The sequence below is a fragment of the Phyllostomus discolor genome, chromosome 8 (genome assembly GCF_004126475.2).
Source record: "Phyllostomus discolor isolate MPI-MPIP mPhyDis1 chromosome 8, mPhyDis1.pri.v3, whole genome shotgun sequence".
In the NCBI taxonomy this organism is placed as follows: Eukaryota; Metazoa; Chordata; class Mammalia; order Chiroptera; family Phyllostomidae; genus Phyllostomus; species Phyllostomus discolor.
The window spans coordinates 14,187,141-14,209,630 of NC_040910.2; the positions used below are offsets into that span (position 1 = coordinate 14,187,141).

Genomic DNA, 22,490 nt, shown 5'->3' on the forward strand with positions numbered 1-22,490 from the left:
AGAAACTATCTAAAATAAAATACAGAGAGAACAAAGAAAAAACATTAAGAAAGCTTCAATGAACTGTGGAACACTTTCACGTGGCCTATTATACATAATTAAAGTCCCCAAAGGAGGAGAAAATAATTGAAGAGATAATAAAAAAATCCAAATTTGATGAAATCTATAAACCCACAAATTCAAGAACTCAACAAACCCCGAGCGCAAGAAACAAGAAAATACAGGTATATTAGAATTAAGGGGCTTAAATCTACCAACAAAGGAAAAATGTGACAAGCAACTGGGGTTGGGGGGAAGGCACATTATATACAAAGGAACAAAATAAGAATGAGAGCGAGTTCTCATTGGGAAAAAAAAACAATTAAGACACTGGAGCAGTACCTTTAAAGTACTGAGGGAAAAGAAATCCTTCTAAACTTAAAATTATATACCCAGCAAAAATGTCTCTCAAAAACCAAAAGCAAGGGGTGGTCCTTCCCAAAGACCCCACCAGATGGCGGAAGTGGAGCAGAAGAAAGAAGCAGACCTTCTGCAAGCTCACCTGCCCCAGCAGGGATCTCCACCAACTCACCGCTCGCGTGCCCGTGAGCAGCCGATGCAAGTGTACAGCGCACGGCAGCAGCGGCAGCTGAGCCCGGGCCTGCGAAGGAAGCGGCACTCTCTGCTGAGTGTCTGTGCACCCGAGAAGAAGGCTCCCCGTGCCACCATGGAGAAGCCCACGGTGGGGAAGACACACCTGTGGGACGTGATCATCCTTCGGGAGCTAGTGGGCAGCATGGTGGGCGTCTACAGTAGCAAGGCCTTTGACCTTTGGAAATCAAGCCTGAGATAACTGGCTACCACTGCATGAGTTCTCCATCACCTGCAAGCCAGTGAAGCTCAGGCGTACCAGCACTGAGGAGGGGCTCTCCTCCACTCCTTGTTCTGTTCGGGTTCCCCCTCCCTGTATCCATAAACGTACGGACTTCTCTTTAAAAAAGGCAAAATGAAAACTTTTTCACACATACCAAAGCTGAAAATAAAATCATCAGAATTAGACACTTACTGTAAGAACTCATAACACACGTTCTTCAGGAAAATTCTATACTAAGGTATGAAGAGCACCAGAAATGGTTAAATATGTGTGTAAATATAAAAGACTTTTATTTTTATTTTTAAATCTTTCTAAAAGGTAAATATCTTTCTAAAGAAAAAAATAATAATATCCATTGAAATTTATAACATATGGGAAGCATATGTACAAGGTCTGGGAGGGAGAAATTAAAGTACACTGTTCCTGGCTGGCGTAGCTCAGTGGATTGAGCGCGGGCTGCAAACCAAAGTGTTGCAGGTTTGATTCCCAGTCAGGGCACATGCCTGGGTTGCAGGCCATGACCCCCAGCAACCGCACACTGATGTTTCTCTCTCTCTCTCCCTCCCTTCCCTCTCTAAAAATAAATAAATAAAGTCTTTAAAAAAAGTACACTGTTAAGTTTCTTATATTATACATGAAGCGGCATACTATTAACTGAAGATGCACTATGATGACCTAAAGATACTCCAAACTCTAATGTAAGCACACAAAAAAGAAAAACTCATGCCAAGGCAGAGAAGAAATGTAATAAATAAAATCTAAAAGAAGAGAAAAAGAATGAAAAGGGAATAAATGATAAATGGAACAAATAAAAAACAATAAGGTAATGGATTTTAAACCCAACTGGATCAGTAATCACATCAAATATAAAGAGTCTAAACACTTCAATTAAAAGCTATAAATTGTTGTATTGACAAAAGTAAGCAAAACTCAATTATATGCAGCCTACAATAAATGCACTTTAAATATAAAGACAGAAATAAAAATTGAAAAAATCTGTTAACACTCGTCAGAAGAAAGGGTGGTTGCAGTAATAACAAAGTAGATTTTGAACAAAAATTATTACCAAGGATAAGGGGCACTTTACAAAGACAAAAGGGGCATAATCCTGATGAATTAATTCATCAGGAAGATGTGACCACCCTAAATGCTTACGCAACCAATTAAGCGACCTTGAATATATACGGAACAAAGGCTGATGGAACTGAGAGAAGAAACAGAAAAATCTGTACTATAGTCAGAGATGTCGACATCCCTCTGTTTCTCAATAACTGAGAGAACATGCAGACAGAACACCAACAAGGAAGCAGGAGACAGAATGAATACTATCTACCAAACGGACCCACTCAACAATTACAGACACTCCACCCGACAACAGCAAAATGTAAGTTCTTTCGATCGTACCCAGAACTCGTACCAAGACTCACCATTGTCCTGACCATAAAAAATCTTCAAAATTTTTTTTAAAAAATCAATTCATACACATTATATTTACTCTACAATGGAATTGAATTAGAATCAACAACAGAAAGGTCTCCCCCTCCCCAAGCCCTAAGTATTTAGAAACTATATAAACCACTTTAAATAACCTGCGAGTCAAAGAAGACCTCCGAGGGGAAATCAGAAAATATTTTGAACAGAATGAAACGGAAAACACATTTCCAACTTTGTCAGACGTGGCTAAAGGAGTGTGGAGCAGAAAAGGTACAGCGCGAAACACCTGCATGAGGAAGTGGGAGGCGGCGCCCCCGGCAGTCCCCGCCCCCAGCAGTCCCCGCCCCCCGATCCGTCTCTTGCTTCAACACTATTTGGATGGGACAGACCCAGGGACCCACTTCCAGCCTCCCACCACCCTCCAACCTCTTTTCCAGTCACTACCGGAGGAACCACCTCAGCCATCCTCAGCCTCCGAGACCAGCCAACACCAGTTGTTGACCTTAATTCCTTATTGCCAAACAACCATGAGCTCCCACATTCACCAGAATTACTCCACCGATGACGTGAAGGCCACTGTCAACCGCCCGGCCACCCTGCACCTGCGGGCCTCCTACACCTACCTCTCTGTGGGCTTCTGTTTCCACCGTGATGATGGGGCTCTGCAGGGCGTGGGCCACTCCTTCTGCGAGTTGGCGGAGGAGAGGTGCAAAGGGCCTAGCAACTCCTGCTGGTGCAAAACCAGCATGGGGGCCACGTTCTCTTCCAGGACATCCAGAAGCCTTCCCACGATGAGTGGGGTCAAACTCAGGATGGCAGGGAAGCTGCCTTGGCCTTGGAGAAGCACCTGAACTGGACCCTTTTGGGTCTGCAGGCCCTGGGTTCTGCCCACACAGACCCTCCGCTGTGACTTCCCGGAGAACCACTTCCTGGGTGAGGAGGTGAAACTCATCAAGCAGATGGGAGACAAGCTGGCTCACCTCTACAGGCTGGTGGCCCCAGGCTGGGCTGGGCCAGCATCTCTTCCAAAGGCTCACCCTCATGCACGACTAGGAGCCTTTGGAGTCCAGAGGCTTTGAGGGGCTCCTCTCCATCCCCCTGTTTCTGGCTTCTGCCTGAGCCTCTCCCTGCAACCACTAGGCTGACATTTAACCACCCTGGAGCCCTCTCTCATGCGTTGGACCAAATGGAAACAATAAGGCTTTTTGCAGGAAAGAAAGAAAGAGAAAGAAAGAAAAAAGAAAGAAGAAAGGAGAAAGAAAATGAGAGCGGTCCCACATTATTTACTTTAGTTTCCATCTTAAGAAACTAGCAAAACCAGAGCAAATTATACCCCAAATAAGCAGAAGAGAGTAAACAATAAAGCTCAGAAGGGAAATCAATTAAATAAAAAACAAAAACAACGGACAAAATCAATGAAATCAAGAGCTAGCTTGTTCTTTGAGAAAACTCATTAAATCAGTAAACTCCTAGCCACAGGGATCAGGACATAAAAAAGAAGATACACATTAGCAACGATCATTACTACAGATTATATAAATAAATAGGGTCACAAGGAAACATTATGAACAGCTTTCTGCCCACAGCTGAAATGGACAAATTCCTCAAAAATATAAAATATAGCTGTCCATTCTCAGAATGGACAGCTCTGAGAATGGAGAAGAGTTCTCCAGAATGGAGAACTCTTCTGGGCACCTGGGGGTTTATGTCTCACTAGGGAGCAGCACACATGGTAACTGTTACGTGGGTTAGAAAAACAAGTCCACCCCACCCCACTCTGGCCTCAGGCGAGGACAGATTTGGTGGTGCATTCAGGTTCTAGAGGTCCTGTGGAATCAGGCCGAACCCGGGCACCAGCTCCCGTTCTTAGTTTCATCCTCACTTAGCCTTCTCCGGCTGCTTAGCATGCTCCTTCAATACATTGCTTGCCTCAGTTTCCCTCTTTGGGGCTCTTCTTAACAGCCTGCCCTAAGACAGGGCACCAGAGGGAGGCTGGAACACCAGGGTGAGCGAGGGGCCTTCATTCTCACTTTTAGCTGGCTTTCCTGCCCGCGCCACCCGGACAGTGAGCCCTTGTCTTGAGTTACGGATTAAATTGTGTCCTCCCCCACCTCCACCAAAAAAAGATGGTGACGTTCTAACCCCCAGCACCTGTGACTGTGACCTTATTTGAAAATAAGGTCTTTGCAGATGATCAAGTTAAGGTGAGGTGTATCTTAATCCACTGTGATGGATGTCCTTATAACAAAAGGAAGTGTGGACAGAGACAGACACACACAGAGGGAACCCAAGGGACAGGCCTGGAGAACACCATCTATGAAATGAGGACAGGAACCCCTGAGGCTGCCCGAACCAGCAGGGAGGCCCCGACAGGTCCTCCCTTGGATCCCTCAGAAGACACCAACCCTTCCCTCCCTTGGACCTCAGACTTCTAGCTTCCAGAACTGTGAGAGAATACATTTCTGTTGCTGTAAGCCACCTGGCGTGTGGTGCTTTGTGGGGTAGCCCTAGGACACTAACACCTCCTGACAGTGGCAGTCGGTTCCAGTCTCGAGTTTTCCACCAGTGCTCCCATAATCCACTCATTTCACCAATGGGGGGGTGGGGTGTCGACGCCGGCGGCGAAGCAGCCCCATCTCCTCAGTCCCACCAGGGCTCGCCAACCAGCTTCTCCGCTGTCAGCCCTGACCTGCCTTGTTCCCCAGTCCCCCGGGGTGGAGCCACTCTGGGCAGTTACTGGTGTCCTCTGGGGCTCCCCTTTGGCCCTTTCAGTTTCCCGATCCCCATTCAGCCAATTCCTTATATATAAGTCATTCTGTGGAAACAGGAACTAACTAGCAGAGTTTCTTTATCTCTGGCAAGACCCCGGAGCGACCACCATTTCACTCGCAATACAAGCCAAAGTCCACAACATAGTTTACCAGAGTCTCCGCTTTCCAGGCCCCGTCTCCTTCTCTGCCCCACCCCCTTTCTGGTCATTTCCTCTGTCACCTACTCTGCCCTAGCCCCCTGGGTCTCTTTGCGAACCCTTCAACATACCAAGCATGCTCGCTTCGTGGTTTTCGTCTTGCGGCTCCCTGTGCTTGCCCACATCCGCAAGCACGTGACCTGCTTCTTCAAGTTTCCCCTAATTTCCATGCCCTGGGCTGTGCCCACACTTCTGCAAACACCTTTGCTGACAATGCACAGCCACGTGCTTGCATGGCGATGTTTCAGTGAATGACAGACGCCATGTACAGCGATGGCCCAGCAAGAGCATCATGGAGCTGAATAATTCCTCTTACCTAGTGACGCCGTAGCCATGGTAACGTCACAACGTCTGTCACAGCACAAGGTATTTGTTCATGTGCGGTTGTGATGCTGGTGTAAACAAACCTACTGTGCTGCCAGTCCTACAAAAGCACGACACGTACGATCATCTACAGCCCATAATACTTGATAAGGACAATAAATGACTATGTTACTGCCTTATGTATTTACTATGATATACTACTTATTGTCAGAGTGTACTCTCTGTACTTACACAAACGTTTTCCGTAAAGCAGTATGCCCTGTGACGCCAGCAGCCACCTTGCATGTCTGCTGTTCACCGACGCTCTTGACCGTGTCATTGTCTCTTGTGCTTGATTCACTCTCGTGTCGTTCTGTGCAGCGATGTGCTGCGCAGGCGCGTAGGCGCGGGGCGGTGGGCCGGACTGCAGAGCCTCGGTGCGCAGCAGGCTGTGGCGTCTCGGTTTGTGCGTGTGCGCTCTGTGTTGTTCACAGGACACATCGCTCAGAACGCGCGCCCAGTGTAACGGTCGTGGAAGTGTAAACTGTGTGTAGAGCTCTTTCTCTCCACCCCCGTGCTCTCCCTCCCACGAGCCCTCCCCTTCACCGCGCTTGTCTTCTGGCAGACCATCCTTTTTCTCCCCCGACAGCACGCGAGCTCCGTGAGACCAGTTTTGTTCACTGCTGTGTCCACGGTGCCCAGAGCAGAGCCTGGCACACGGCAGAAGCCAGCTTTTGAAAAAAAGACCGAGTGAATAACTAGAAAAAAAACCCTACCAGCAGCCCTACCGTTGTGGCACTGTATTTGAATTATAACAGGCTCTAATTTTTTAAAGACGTGCACTTACTCTTTGGCTGTGTTGTTGCCCTTCCTCTGTGGAATTGATAGCAACGTCTCCTGAAATTTCTTCGTGATGATGTGCATTGTCTTCCTGTTTAATAATTTAAAGTTGTATAATGCCAATGTTTCCTCCATCGTCAGCCTCTGAAAAGTATTGCGCCAAAGGAGATTGGCCAGTCAGCAGCATTTGCTGAGAGGTTGCCATTGTGTGGTGAGACTGAACTGGACTCTTTTCTGGGGTCACCAAAGAAGGCAATGTCATTCTTGTCCTGTGGAGCTCACTGTGTCCTGGACAGTCAGCTCCCGCATGTGAAAAAAAAACGTCAGGGTTATCAACAACACACAAATAGAAACAACGAAAATGTACTACATACGTGCTGGTTAGATGAGACACAATGGCTGCTGGGCCATTCGAACTGGAATGATTCCTAGGAGGCTGAGTGGAAAGCTGGGACTTGAAGATCTATGAGGATAAGGTGGGAAAGGGGACTCGCAAAAGGAAATGACAACTATGTGAGCATGACTTCACTGGTTACCTGACCTTTAAACTACGCTACGAATTTGACCTAGAGCCTTCCTCTCTTAGTCACTGACTATATTCTGTGCTTTCCGTTTAATGTTTCACATTCTATTTTGAATTCAAATGGCTCTGTACCTTCAACGACAGGGTGGAGTCACTTCATAGACTCCTTCCAACCCATCTTCGGGTCTCAGCTAAAATACCGTTTTCACAAAGAGGCTTTTCCAGTTACTTAATCTGAAATGAGTGTGCCTTGTTGTTCTCTATCTTGGTATTTCTTTCCTAGTTGTTACCATTTTAACCATAAATTTGTGACTTGATCATGCCTTCCTTGCTAGATGATTAACTTCCTAGAAAGCAGGGTGCTTGTATTTTTTTCACAACTGTATACAGATTACTTAGCACAGTGCCCCTATATTTGTAGAAATGGAATGAAATAGTGCATACTTCCACAAAGCCCAGAAATCCATATGCAAAACTGATTGCAATACTGAAAATCATTTTATTTTAAACATTTACCGAACTTAAATTGGGCTAACTTCTGATACATAGAGATGTGTATCAACATAACTATAAGTACATACCCATATAAATATATACATACATAATTCATATACATGGTAATATTTGGAGCTTTACCAATTCAATTTCAATGATGTCAAATATTTCATCTTTTTTTCCCCTGCCCTTTCATCATCTTTTACATTAAACCTAAATTGTTCATGAGAATCTTTCTTCTATCTGAGGTGAGGAATACAATCCTGGATAGGACTGGTGCATGGGGGTAGGTTGGGTCCGGCTGCTCCTAGCCCACTCAGGGGGCCGTGGTGCCAACCGGAAGGAGCCACGCTGTCTGCAGTAGACGCGGCCACGCGCCGATGCACCGTGCTTGGTGAGTGGAGTTCAAGCAAGCCTTCGCTCCCATCTGCTGCCTCAGCCACATGCCCTGGTTCAGGTCACTGCCCGTGTGTAGGCAGCTGCCCCGATGGGGTTCCTTTGTGCTGGTGCGAGCGGGACATGGGGACCTGGCCACCCTTGTGCAGCTCCATTCCTTGCTTTAAAAAAAGACCGATGTGTCTGGATGAGTATGGTCGGGTGGAGTTCCGTCTTCTGAAGAGGGAGTCGTCCCTGACAAAGAAGTCCACTTTCCCATGCTCAGTGTGTGTACAGTGTGCCGCCTCCAAGGGAGCTTTCAAGGTTTAATCTTAGGGAATCACCGGATGTTGATTCTTGAGTCCTAGAAAGTGATGCTGTCAACCTGGCTGTGGTTGAGCTTTGTAATTTCCCTCTGCAAAAGGTAAAAATAAAAAAACCCAGAAGTTAGTTTCCATGTTAGCATGGCTTAGTGACCATTTGGAGGTTCTATCAGTGGCACTGAGAATAGGCTCAGCTGTCTCATCAGTGACCCAATTTATTGACTGCCATGATTGTCTCGTTTCTGTGATCCTTTATAAACTCTCTATATCTTGAAACTTAGGGTCATAAGTTATAACAGCTGCCTGTTTTATAACCACAAGTAATTTACCTGTAAGTGACCTTAGTCTCGAAGTACAACCATAAGGAAGGCCTGTTTTGAACCAACGAAGATGAATTCATCCTTTGGAGCGAGAGCTCAAATGACTAAGGCATAATTTTGGGAAGATTTTTATTTTGGAAAAAAGAACATAACACTGGTATTGGGGTATAGAGCCTTGGATAGCCAAACACCACCTAGGCTGGGTCCCTGGGTTCTAGTTTTTAAACAACCCGATTAGATGAGATTGTGTACGTGATTCAGTCTTGATGGGGTTCATCTCCAGATCTGTTTATTAAATGGGAGTTTCTCCTCTTAAGATCTTTATAACTCTATGCCATGTTTTATAAGTCCTCAAAACAGGGAAAATGTCAGATAGAGCCGTCTGTGGATCAGAAGAAACTTTTGGGATCCCATGTACACAGGACTCACGTGTATACACAACAGCCCCTGGGAGAAACGGTAAGTTTTTTTTATAGGGGGCCCTGAACTGAAGTCAGTACTGGGCTGAATAGTCCAGGAGATTTTTTCACTTATTCTAAATTGGTCATCTTTTGGGGGGGTGGGGGAGGGGGAGGATGTAGCTCCACTAGTAAATCCGGGCCCAGGAAGTGAAAGGGGCAGAAGCCTCATCTAGCCACCGGGCCCACTTTAACAGTAAGTATAGTTCAATCAGCTACCCATCTCCACCACCAACAACAACTTTCACATTAGCTTGGAGAAATTTATGCCCAGCAGTGAAGCAAATCCAAATACGGCCAACATTTCCTCCATTGCCAAAATGGGAAAACGTCCTTATCTCCTCTTCAAAATCCATCTACCAGAACCGTCATCTCCCCTGTGAAACATTCAAGTGGCACTAGGCACGCCTTGTGCTCAGTCCCTGTGATGCCCAACTTGTGCGGATCTCGAAAACGTCCGGTCACCACGCTTGATAACTTGCAGATCTTTTTAGAAACTCTTTCTTTAGGCAGACTATGTTTAACTGGTGGTGGGCGGGGGAGTTTAATTTATTTAGGTACATGGGAGACATAGGGCATCCCGCTTCTGGACCTCAGCAAACCTGCTACGAATTCTTCCTCCCGAACTAACGCCTCCGTATTGAAACCCCCAGGGAACTCTCCCCAGGAATTTTTTTTTTTTCCATTGAAAATGAAGCTGATTCGCAGCCAGCTTCTTCGCCTCTCCTCCACTTGGGGCAGGGGAAGCCTGCGTTCCGGGGGAGCGCCAGCGGGGCCTGGCAGAGCTCCAGGGCACAGGTGGGGGTCCCGCAAGGGGCGTCAGGGGCCAGACCGCCCAGGTGGGCGCAGTCCCTCCCGCCGTCAGACTCCGCCGCGCACCCTGTCCGCGCCGTTTCCGTAGCGCGCAGGACCTTAGGCAAGGACGGGCATCCTTCTCCGAAGTCTTCAAACCGTCTCCACCTACTCAGCGGCTCGCAGGATCGGGGTTGCACTCGCCACTAAACCAGACCCCAAGGAAGATCTTTATGGACTACAGCTTCACACTGAAAATCACCAGGGCACTGGGGGAGCCCGTGCGGGCCAGCAGGGGGAAGGGGCCGGAGAGCTCCCTCCAGCCACCTCCAGCGGTCTCAACTCATCCTCCCTCGGGGTGAGGGGCGGGCCGGGGCCCGGACGGGGAGGCCGAGGAGGGGGCCCCTCCCTCCTCACCTCCCGCGGCCCACTCCTACTCACTTTCTCTCCGAGACTCAGCTCCGCCGCCTATTTAGCCCGGGGTCGCGCGGAGGGGCTGCGGCCAGGAGAAAGGAGCCGGTGGGGACTCTCGGGACCTCGACCTAGCCCCAGGCCGACCAGCGGGAGGACCAGGGCGGTGGACGCCCCCACCTGGGCATCCCGGCAAGGCGGGCCCCTTGGGTTCCGCGTCCGGGAGGCTGGCTCCGAGAGCTCGGCCCGGCCCCCACCTCCGCCCGCCGCCGGGGCCCTCCACCCCTCCCAGCGCATCCCGGAGGTCGCTGGGCCCCGGGGACGCGCTCGCGCCCGGGCCGCCCCGTCCCCTCCCCCCAGTCCGGGCGGGGGCGCGCGAGAAGCGGTGACGTCAAGGGGCGCGCGGTGGCAGCACCTCCCCGCGCGCTAGTTAAAAAGAAGAAGAAAAGAGGGAACGAAACATGAGAGGCTGTGTGAGAAGCTGCAGCCGCCGGCAGAGGAGACCTCAGCATCATCTAGAGCCCAGCGCCGGCCCTGCGTTCGCCTGCCCCGCCGCCGCCGGTTCTGTTCCAGCTACTGTCTCACCTAAACAACTCCCGTTACACGGACCAGTGAACCTCCGCGGCCGGCTTCTCTTCTTCCTCCTCTTCCAGCTCCCCCTCCTCCCACTGCCCAGCTGCAGCAGAAAGCCCCTAGCCCCACTGACACTGGCACAGCTGTACACGGTGTCATCCGCACAACTTTCTCTCGCGCCTCGGGCTCCCCCAACGCACTGGACCATCGTCTTTTATTTTTGGCCAAGTTGCATCGTCCCCGCCACCTCCTTCTGCCTCGCAAGTGTCCCGCCGCCCTGCAGCCTCCTCCCGGCGCTGCGCCCTAGTGCCCCTGCTGGGCAGTGGCGTTCCCCTCCTCTCGCCCGCGCCCACCCCCGGCCGCTCCGGGCAGACGATGCTGAAGATGCTCTCATTTAAGCTGCTGCTGCTGGCCGTGGCTCTGGGCTTCTTCGAAGGAGATGCTAAGTTTGGGGAAAGGAACGAAGGGAGCGGAGCGAGGAGGAGAAGGTGCCTAAATGGGAACCCCCCGAAGCGCCTGAAAAGGAGAGATAGGCGGATGATGTCCCAGCTGGAGCTGCTCAGCGGGGGCGAGATGCTGTGCGGCGGCTTCTACCCCCGGCTGTCCTGCTGCCTGCGGAGTGACAGCGCGGGGCTGGGGCGCCTGGATCACAAGGTAGGCACGCACCCGCCTCGCCGCCGCGAGACTGGCATGCTGGCCGGGCGGGGTTCCCTGCGGCTCCGGCGACGCTGGTGGCCGGGAGAAGGGCGACACTTGTTTGGGAAGTTCTTTCTGATAACTTTTTTATAGCTGTAGCGTGGTTCGGGTGTGCGTTCCTCCGGGGTGCGCAGACACCTCGCCCACCCCCAGGAGTCCGCGGTCGGGATGCTGGGCAAAACCGTCTCAGAAAAGCTTCTGTGGTACCCGCGTTCGGGGCTGGGTAAATATTTTAAAAGAATCGCGATGAACAGTGTGTGTTGGATCGAGCCGGGCATGGGCTGCAGGGAAACTGTAAATTAGGGTGGCTGTGGTTTCCGGTTTATTTTTCTAGAGTGAAAAGATTCGTGCGTCTTTCTCCACGTGCTCGGTTAGGGAGAGGGCTGAATCGTCAAGGATGTTGAAGCATGGTTGGTTTATGATCCCCAGCCCCGTCAGAGGGGGGTGTCTAACGTTACAATCGTTAAACAGCGAAAAGGGAACTCCTGGGACTCCCGGTGAGAACCCGAAACACTGGCGAGAGATTTCGCTGGGGCGTAGTGACCCCAGAAAACCAAGACAATCCTCCGTCTCTGTTTGGAACGTTTGGTGGTACCATCAGTTCCGGCTTTCGGTGGTATTTCGTTGTGTGGGAGGACCTCCCCTGGAAACGTGTTTCAGGACTAGGAGCGCTGACGTTTTCCTCGTGTCGATAAGTTTAAACGAGTATGAAAAGGGTGTTGGCGGAGTGAAAAGGCAGGCTTGTTTTGGAGTTTGCAACATCTCCCGTGCCACGATGGGATGCAGTGATGTGTGCCGTCCACTGGACGCCTAAGAAAGGCTGGGGGGCGCGTCATTAACAATCGCCGCACGTGAAATAAACAATCAGGTGTCTTTGCTCCCCCCTCCCTTTCCCCACTTTAGGTTTCATTAAGAATGCCTCTGTTACAACACTGCAGTTGTGAAGGGCTGAGAGACTCTTGGAAAACCTGTGCTTCGGTCTTGCTGGCCCAGGCATAATAAAAAAAAAAAAAAAAAGAAAAAGAAAAAGAAAAATACCCAGGCTGAATCTAATTTTTATGCTCAGTTCACGGTAGATTTCACTCTATTCTCATGTAAACAGCTCCTACGAATCAACATATGTGTCTGGGTGGTATCTCTCACTTTGTTTTGTAACAAAAAGCCATATTGCATCATTTAATTTGCTCAAGTCATGCAAATAGGAAAAAATCAATAGGACAAAAAGGGGTCGACTTATCCTCCTCCCCACTAAACTGCTGCCCACACACAGCGTCCTGTTGCTTATGGCAAAAGAATAACAACAACACCATTGTGTTTGTTAGTTGGTTCACTAATGGGTGAAACTAGAGAACATCATTCTCTTTCAGTCCCCAGCTCTGTCCAAATGTTCATGCCTTTTGAGGCAGCATTTGTCCAACGCGCTCTATTCCCAGATGAGTGCGAACTGTCTTGCTGCAGGTTTTCAGCTGCAGCTCACTCTTTATTCTTACCATATGCAGCCGGAGCCTGAGATTCGGGGACAGATATTCCAGCATTTTATTCAAAACAATGTCATTAAGCTCCTGTGTTGTAATTGAATTAAGTTACAGAATAGCGACATTCACATCATCTGCAGGGCTGTGCCAGGACCCCAGAAGAGGCAGACATGCAGAGGGCAGTTTAGAAATTTCTCCCATTAAGTCCCCCTGTGTGCAGCGTGTACTGTGGGCACACCCAAGATCTCCAGCCCCCTGCCGTACTGAACAGGAGCATGGGGAATGAAAACTTTGTTCTGAACTAAATGTAGTGAAGGGGGGGGGGGAGGGGGCTGATGGTGATGGGAGTTATAATCCTTAAGAGAAGTTACATCAAGTTTTTTTTTTTCAAGACATCATTCTTTAGGAAGTAATCTGCCATGTTAGCTATCCACATGCCTTTCCGTTTTACATCCTTCCAATCTCCAACAAACCCCTACTCATTTGGGAAATGTGTCTGAATTAAATTGGGTGCACTGGATTTTGCTGGCTTCCCTACAAATGCTTTGCAAACCAACAATACTCAAATTGTTCAAATCAGAGACTTGACATAGCTGTGCCTGTGCATTCTTGACCTACCTTAGCTCTCAGGTTGTAATCGTTTCTGAAACATGTTATTTTATAATAAACTTCACCGTTTCCCTTCTTTCCCTAAGCCTTCTCGGTTTATAATATATGTGAGGGTCTTATTTCATAATGTGCGCACAGAAGAGATGATGGCTATTTGAAAGGGCTCTTTTTTGTTTATGAAAAAAAAATTTTTCCCCCCAGAAATATTTCTGCAACTTTTCAAGAAATGACAGGAGCAGCCTTTTCCTATTGGGGGAAAAAAAACTTCGTAGACAAATAGATAGTAGCAAACTGGGTAGAGTATTGAGCAGGCTCTGCTGTGCCATTAAATCCAGTTTCCAGGCTGACACATTTTCTCTCATGTGATGAACTAGCTTTGAGTTCAGTTCTTTAGCCCCAAAGTATTATGCTTTTATATTTTAAAGTTTTTTGGACATTTTAATAGTTTTATGTATTGTAATGAAATGGCTAACGACCATTAGAAATAATGATTGCCAACATTTAGGAAGTTATATTGTCTTAATATTTTTGCAGCTCCCACGTACAGCATGCTAAAAGGCTCTAATTCCCATTAGCCAAACTGAATCTGCAACTAGCAGAAATACCCCCCATTTCTAAAACTTAGACTGTAGCCACAGAAGCATAGAAGATCTCTCTACCTTGGGTGGTTTCACAGCCAAAGCTGTCAAGGAATGGGTGAAAAGTAATTGTTTTCAAGTGTGCCCTTTTACAATCATTTGTTTGCTCTGGCTCTTTCAGGGACAAAGGCTATTGTTGAACACATCCAACTAAACAAATAACTCATCCTGGGGTCCCTTTAGCAGCTGCCTTGGTACAATGATCTATTTACATATTAGCCTAAAATTGAAACTGAACTCTTTAATGACATAATCCAGCACTATAGTCCAGAGACCCATGGGTTCTACCCCACAGCTGAAGAGCCGTGTAGTCATATGATTTTTAGAAATAACGTTTTATGTACCAAGTGATCCTAAGGTGACATCTTAATATACTGGCATGCATTTTCTCCTTTTGTCCACTCCTCAGGCCCATGTGGGGGCCTTTTTATTCTCTTTGTTCAGTTGCTTGATAGATAAAGAGAAATACAGAAGGTCTCTGTCACCCATTTTACTATTTGTTGATAAGCTATAGTTGTAGGCCACGCTTCACTGTGTATTCCAGGATTTATCTTACCTTTTTTCTATGGATTTTACTTTTCATGTGGCTAAAGATTAAAGGATGACCTGCCAGATGTTATAAATTAGTCAGCAACAGCCACAATCATTACTAGGCATGCTGTAATAATGTTTCGAAGTTTTACATGATTTCCAAAAGTATATTTAGTTTAAACCACTATAATTTGATGGTTTCGTATATGGCTTTTAAAAATCGAAACAGGAAATTAGCTTAAATTTCTTCTTAAGATTGATGACATTGTCAGGCATAAAGTTAAGGACCTATATAGGCACAGACACATTGGCCGAAAAGGAAAAAAAATACCCTACACACACACAGCAGTACACATCTGTCCAAAACAGTGTTGCAGCTTGGGCTGAGTCGGTTTAATTGACTTCAGTAAGACTATTGGTTCATTGAAACCAAAGCCAGAATGATGGCTCTATCTATCTTCAAATGGGTATTTACACTGCAGACCTCACACAGAGCAAAATGTTACCATCCTGCTGGGCCGGAACAGCATGCAGCTTTCCAAAGAATAATATCATACTTGATTTCAGATAATTTATTGAATCCTATTCCTGAAACTTTTGATGAGAGATCCTGTGGCCAGGACACATTCCAAAAATTGTCCAAGACAAAATTCTTTAGGCACTAAAATCAAGCCCTTCCTGGAGAGCAGCTGGGAGCGGACATGGGGATCGTGTGGGCTCAGCTATTAAAGAAATGGAAGCATGCGTATTCCCCATAAAACCAAAGGTGATGGCACTGCAGCTTTTCAGCCGGCCTGAGAGGTGGTTTCAGCACCCTGCGGTGGTTTTGTTCTCAGAGGGCTGCTGTGTGATAAACAAACAGAACAAAGTCCAACAGTATTAATATTGAAAGATCTGGTGAGGCTGCCAGGGGTATGGACAATAAGAGACATTTAAAACATTCTTGGAATGCAAATTCTAAGTGCCTGGTGTATGTTTCCTTTTAGGAAACTTGAACCATTTAAGCAATTGTCATTCAAGCAAATTGATAAAAAATTAATATGTAAGTAGAGTTGTCATTAAAAATGACTTCTGAATGTTGTAGATCGTTACTGCATATTGTATTTTTTCCTGAAATTGGGTTTCTTCTACTGAATTTTTAATTACTGCATACTAAAATTTCAGCATGCTTGTATTAGACTATTTTTTAGTTGCTTTGCTCTCTCAGACCCAAATTTTGTGACCACCTAGAATATCTTCATTCCAAAAAAATAGAAGCCATACAATGCACTCAAATTAGAATCTCAATTTGTGGATGAAATGTTTGCTTTAAGAGATTCAAATATTAATTTCAGTTTATAGTTCTAAAGAAATGATAAAGTATAGCTATCATTACATAAGTTGGGAAAAGGTATAAAATGCAGTCACATTATGGTGTTTTTTAATATGAAAAATCAACTATTGACTTAGACAGCACCACATTTCACATCTCAGATATTGTGCTTGCCCTGGCTGGGATGGCTCCGTGGATGGAGTACTGGCCTGAGAATCAAATATTGTGCTGATATTATTCCTTTTTATTTATTCCAGGGACTCCTGGAGTCAGCTTTTTAAAGTTAGCAGTAGACACGGAGACCTAACCTCACTGAGTCGATGGCTCCCCAAGTGGTCTTACTGAAATAAAAGACATAAACTGTATAAATAAAGATAAAAGTATGCCTTTTCCCATTAGAACTCACTCAATAACTATACAAAAGTACTTTTATTAGACTCTTGTGTTTACTTTTGCATATAACATACCTGAGGAGCTAGTTAGAAAGTTTTTCCTGGCTAAGGTACAATGAATAATGAAAATTGCTCTTGAACCCATTTGATTCAGCCTCAGGTATCATTTTTATAAAACATGAAAGAGAAAAATTTTCCCCCACTTTAGAAAACTTTCCCTATGTAATCTGAAGATTGAAAATGAATTGAAATTAGAAAAATGTAATTCAAGTTCACATCTTTGAGACTGTCATATTAGGAATTCCAGGAGTGAAATAGATTTTTACCTAAGACACAAATACACCACGGTTTAAAAAATTCTGCTTTATATACTGTTGGATAAAGGTATTTTGGAATCTTAAAGCTAAGTATCAATCAGTATGCACTTTGAGGCAGAGTCAAGTGATAAAGGATTCAAGGGTCTACATATAATCGTCATTTATTTTTTTGCATCCAAAAGACAGACAAACCACTTTGATTTGCGAGAGTAAGATGACTTTTGTCCATTCCTACTCTGGGCCCTTGTATCCCATACAAGGGAGTACTTACGTCCTTATAAAGGCATTCTCTATTGTCACATGGTAATTCTTCTCAGACTACTGCGTTGGCTAAAGTATACTCTTCTACTTACATGATTACAAAAAAGAAGTAAGTAAACCTAACTTCATGTCACTAAAAAGTTTATCTCTGATTTCCGGCTTTCAGATATTTTCGGTGACCAACAACACTGAGTGTGGGAAGTTGCTGGAAGAAATCAAATGCGCGCTCTGCTCTCCGAATTCTCAGAGCCTGTTCCACTCGCCTGAGAGGGAAGCCATGGACAGAGACCTCGCGCTCCCCCTGCTCTGCAAAGACTATTGCAAAGAATTCTTCTACACCTGCCGAGGCCACATTCCAGGTAAAGAGATGCATAAATCCAATAAACCACTTCCAGGACACCTGTTCTGAAATGCTTGCATACAGGAGTGGAAAATGAATGTCATCTTTCAAAATACCTGTTCTTCCCTCATCGTTAACCTTATCAAATGTGTGCCCTTTTATTGCTGCCAAAGGGCATGACTGTCGTCTCAGTCCATAAGCAGTATGTTGGTTCTGTTGGAAACGTAATGATACAGTTGGCGATCTTCACACACATCGTGGTATCGGTTGGATTACCAACACATTTCTGGTTGGTGTCTTTACCCATCCAACGTTGGTATCAAGGCGGCCTCCTCTTCTACATGGCTGACACATCCGTGCAGACTGCCCACTGACTCTGAAAGTATTTCCTTAAATAAAATGCAACCTAAAATCCAAAAAAAAGCAGTGCCATACAGAGCACTTTCACATATAAGGACTAACTTGCTCCTCAGAACCCCCGGGAGGTGGGATGAGTAGAGTCATCTCCCCTTGACAGGTGAGGACAACTGAGCCTCAGGAGACCCCCGGGGCCCTAACCGAAGTGGTACAGTGAGAAAGTGATAGAGTGCGTGTGCAAGTGCTTGCACGCACAGTGTTCCAAATATACCTGCTCACCATCATGGGCTGGGCCCTGATAAACATATAGAGTCTTGGGTGTTGATTAATTTTACCATCAAAAGTTTGTAAACTTCGGTTGTTGGTTTAGTTGGAAGAATCAACATAGAGGTAGAGAAGAATTTAACGAGACAGATTCTGTTTAGTTAGGCAAAGCCACACACAAACAAATCTACTGAAGCTAACAGTTTATGAAGCTAAATGGCACCGAAGGAAAAGACAAGCTTCAAGAACTCTGGGATGCCCTGGGAGAATTTTTTTTTTTTGAACTGCTATGCACATTTCCCTTTTTTCTCTGACCCAGAAAAGTGTAGATTTCTTTGGTATTTTTTTATAGAGCTCCCTTAATAAGCTAGGAAAACATTTTGACTAGGTGGCCTGCTTCCTTTGCTGTGCCATAACATATATGTAAACGCATTCCATGTGAAAATATTATTATTGTCTTTATAAACTACAGCCATGTTCCCAAGGCTTTCCTGAAGCCAGCTGTTTCTTCCTCTTTATCACATTCCCCGAAGCAAAGGGGAACAGGTCACGGTTGCCTAGATGGCTTGTCGAGAAGCGATAACAGATTAGGTCCCATAAAGGTCCGCTGCACATTTCAAGCCTGGAAGGTTCGCCTTTACCACCCTAGGTTGAAAGCGATATCGACACTTAGCATTTTCATCCACCTCTCTCCCCTCGGAGATAAAGAAAACCGTGCTGGATTTAGGAACTCATCCGCGGGGGTCTTCCTGTATCTGAAGTTATTTTAGCTTCCAAAACAAACACCAGAAAGCGATATCCACTGTGGGAGAGAGCACAGCGGACAGCTCAGGAGCCAGAACGGCAAGCCCCTCACTCCCCAGATCAACAGATGTGGTGACGAATGACAAATTTATTTTTCTACAAAGTTTGTATATATGTAAAACTGCTGAAGTGCATCAAGATGTCAAGTGCTTTCGGTGGCCACCCAGGCTGCCTTGAAAGATAACCAGATGAAAGCTCCGCTCCAGCGGTGGACGGAGCCGCCGGGGCGCTGTCCCGGGCCAGGCCAGCAGGCTTCGGCAGCCAGCAGAGGGGCTCCCCCTGGGTCCGTCTAAAGCTGATAATTACTCTAAATGCGTGTCCACAGAGGGAGCGGGAATATGCTCTCTTTGCATTGCTTATGTTGATCAATTTGCTGGCCAGATCCTTGGCATGTAGGCTACCGCTTCCTAAAGCGTGATGAATAAGAGGGTAATCCTGCCCTTAGCCCTGGCCCCTAACCCAGGAGGCTCTTGAGGATTCTAGAACACAGATTTTTCAGAAATTGCTCAAAAGGCGAGTTTTTCAGTCTCTTTCATGACGTGGTTTACTTTTGTCTTAAATACAAAATGGCAAAAAAACCCCACCCTGCTTTGTGATTCTTTTTTTACAAGAAACTAGTCAACATATTTTGACTGTCCTCCTTAATACCTTCCCCTTTCTGAGCATCAAAAGCGTGATGAGGAAGGTACTGAGGGGTGTGTTTTGCTGAGGGAATTGCTGAAAGGGGTTGGAGATACTTCCAGAGACACCTTCACGTCTTCCTCACCCCATCCATGAAGAAGCACGTCCCTAAATGATCTGTCCCTTTGCTCCGCCTTCTGGGCTTTAAGAACACACTGGCCCCTTCAGAACACATGTGCCCCCGAGAGAAAGCTACTTTCTAGAAACTTTCATTCAGAAATATTCACGGTCTGCTTATTTTCCCAAAAAACGAGAAAGGAAGTTAAGGTAAAACTCACTGTAGTGAGGATGCACTCGAGTTTCATTAACCAGGTTCTCCCCTTGTGAACTTACTTCAGGAGGTAAATTCTTAAAACTCGAAAAAGACTGAAATTACATTAAAAGAAAAACACCCACACCCACGCAGGAGCTCCTTTCGGACACCACTGTGCTCTGCTGCCGCCCGAATTATGATGAACAGAGCGGACGCTCTGCTGCTCGCTGAAGGATGGTACTCTGCACTCTGCAAAGCCTTGCTTCCCCCATTACACCTGTCGCCCACATGATTTTTATCACTCTTAGAGCATCGTCTGTAGGTGGTTGTAGTGTGACATGTCTGTGCTCAATTAGTTCAGTTGGTTTAATCCCATTGCTAATGAGGCCAAGGTCAAGGACTTGATTCCACGGAGTTTCTCTAGTCCACAGCCACTCCTGACCCCAGTCAGATCTCTTACACATGTGTCTTATTAGGTCCCAGGACAGCAAACCAGAGGGAATGGATGGACACATCGAATCCACCATCCCTATTAGAAAAGTGCTCTGGAGTGCAGGCCTTAGTGACAGTGGGGGGCAGGGTAGCTCCCAGTTTTTCTTTATCATGATGAACACCACATGTAAGGAGGAAGAATAACTCTTCTCTAGCATACATGCTGAGAGAAAAGCTAGAGCTTAAAATTTTTCAGAGAGTATTTGTTTACATGACAGTGTTTTACAGGGTGCTGCGTGGTATCGTAGGATGGGGTTTGGGTCCAGGAGAACAGTTCCAGGTGCAAGACAGTGGATACATTATCAGGAGTTTAAACAACAAATATAGTTACTGGAACAATCAGTGAACTTCCGTCATTGGCAGACTTGATCTTATTATGGCGGTCTGAGGGGAGCTAAACACTCACTTGGAGAGAGATGCTCTTCGGTGTAGTCTCCCAAACAGAAGGGTACCATTTGGTGAACCGCATCTTCCCTGGCACTAACTGGTAGCCCAACATCCTGAACGGGATCCCTTTCTGCTTTTCCCAGAAAAAATCCACCGCATTCATTGGTTGTAAGGAAAATTCCCATATTATATGTAAAAGTCTTCTGATTGGCTCCCTCTCTCACACTTAGATGATTCACTGTGTCTAGATTCTGTAAAAAGCTTGGAGTAATTCCTTGCTAACCTTCTGTGTTTTGTTTTTAATATGCTAAGCGAGCATGGTACCTCTGGAGATCCAGAGTGTATGAATTGGCACCATCCATCTTCTGATTTCTCGTTTCCTCGTGTTTGTCCCCAGCTGTTAATTCCTTAGAAAGTGGGATCAGCCACCCGGACTGTTCCTTCATTTCCCCTTAAGATGGTATTGGTTTGCAGATTCTAAGGCTGGAATGCAGATTTTTTTTTAAAAAAAAAGGCAAATCCAAAATTTCTTCTGAATTATGCTTCAAAATTTTTCTGTGGCCCAAAATTTCTCCACATAATCAGTTATAAATATATCCATAGTCTGACACTCTTCCTAAATGTATGGAGATGGGTATGGGGGTCTTCCTTGTTTGAGGGTGCTTATACACCTGTATAAAATGTGTACATTACATAAATCTATATTTTATATATGATATCAATTATATAGGTATATAAGTAGAGATATTATATGATATGTGTATATATATCCAAACATAGAAAGATCTAGGCCAAAACTATTCAAAAGTTTGATGTAGCAACTCAGTTTTTCTTCTCTTCTTTCTACTCCAAGGAGACTTGTTGAACGATACTAGGCAGCTTTCCTCTGCATGCTTAGCCATTTTTTTAAAGATTTTATTTATTTATTTTTAGAGAGAGAAGGGAGAGAGAAAGAGAGAGGGAGAGAAACATCAATGTGCGGTTGCTGGGGGCCATGGCCTGCAACCCAGGCATATGCCCTGACTGGGAATCGAACCTGCAACACTTTGGTTCACAGCCCGAGCTCAGTCCACTGAGTTACACCAGCCAGTGCTGCATGGAAAGGCGAAAAAATTGACCTTTTCAAACAGTGAATTACTGCAGATGAGTAAACGTGGCTGCCGCTGTCATTCCTCTTCTTGATGTCTAATCCCTGATTTTTTTTTCAAAGAAAGATACTCCTTCCAGCTGCCTTGTCCCTTCCAGGGAACACCCTTCCCAGCTGCCTTGCCTCCTTTTTCGGGCCCCCAAAGGAAGATGTTTCTCAATAGCTTCATCAGATATTGGCCTTGCAGAGTCTGTCTCAGAAATTTAGGGGTGAGACATTTTACCCAAAAGTTAGGTCAAAAATCTACACCAAGTATTAACCATTTGGGATCCTCGGTTCCCAAGACTAGTTTTAGATTTGAGGGGACCTAGCTCAAGCTCACAGGAAATAAACTTGCATGCCTTACAGGTTCCATCAATAAGCCTCACTTGTTTGCCCTCAAATTCTTGTTCTTAGAAATCCATGCAGCCCTGGCTGGTGTAGCTCAGTGGATTGAGCGCGGGCTGCAAACCAAAGGGTCACTGGTTCGATTCCCAGTCAGGGCACATGCCTGGGTTGTGGGCCAGGTCCCCAGTGGGGGCCATGTGAGAAGCAACCACACATTGATGTTTCTCTCTCTCTTTCTCCCTCCCTTCCCCTCTCTCTAAAAATGAATAAAATATTTTAAAAAAAGAAATCCATGCAAATGGGAATGTGTTACACAGCTTCTGAACTTCCACTGAGTTCCTGTATCACAGTCTTGATGCGGGTATGATCATTTGATATGTTGGGCAAAAATGAAGATGTGAAACATAGTTAAAGGTATGAGACCAAAAGCAGGGTTTTAGGACTTCATGTAAAGTCAACTCCAGTAGCAACAAAGTCTTTTGATAGTAGAAATCATCAGAATATGGAAGTGAATTATTAACTAATACGCCCCCCTCCCA

General features: G+C 46.0%; 1 protein-coding gene and 2 pseudogenes across 1 annotated transcript in view; all 3 read left to right on the top strand.

Moving 5' to 3' along the window:
• Nucleotides 1–493: 493 nt before the first annotated feature.
• LOC114503580 lies at nucleotides 494–989 on the top strand (annotated as a pseudogene).
• A 1,721-nt stretch (nucleotides 990–2,710) lies between these two features.
• Nucleotides 2,711–3,527, top strand: LOC114504189 (annotated as a pseudogene).
• Nucleotides 3,528–10,534: 7,007 nt separating this feature from the next.
• LOC114504168 (hedgehog interacting protein) overlaps nucleotides 10,535–22,490 on the top strand; it is an 82,357-nt gene continuing 70,401 nt past the window's right edge. Inside the window, exons 1-2 of the mRNA XM_028521879.2 lie at nucleotides 10,535–11,322; nucleotides 17,066–17,258. Coding sequence (XP_028377680.1) covers nucleotides 11,044–11,322; nucleotides 17,066–17,258 — 472 coding nt within the window. The 5' untranslated portion in view covers nucleotides 10,535–11,043. The remainder of the gene's footprint in view (nucleotides 11,323–17,065; nucleotides 17,259–22,490) is intronic.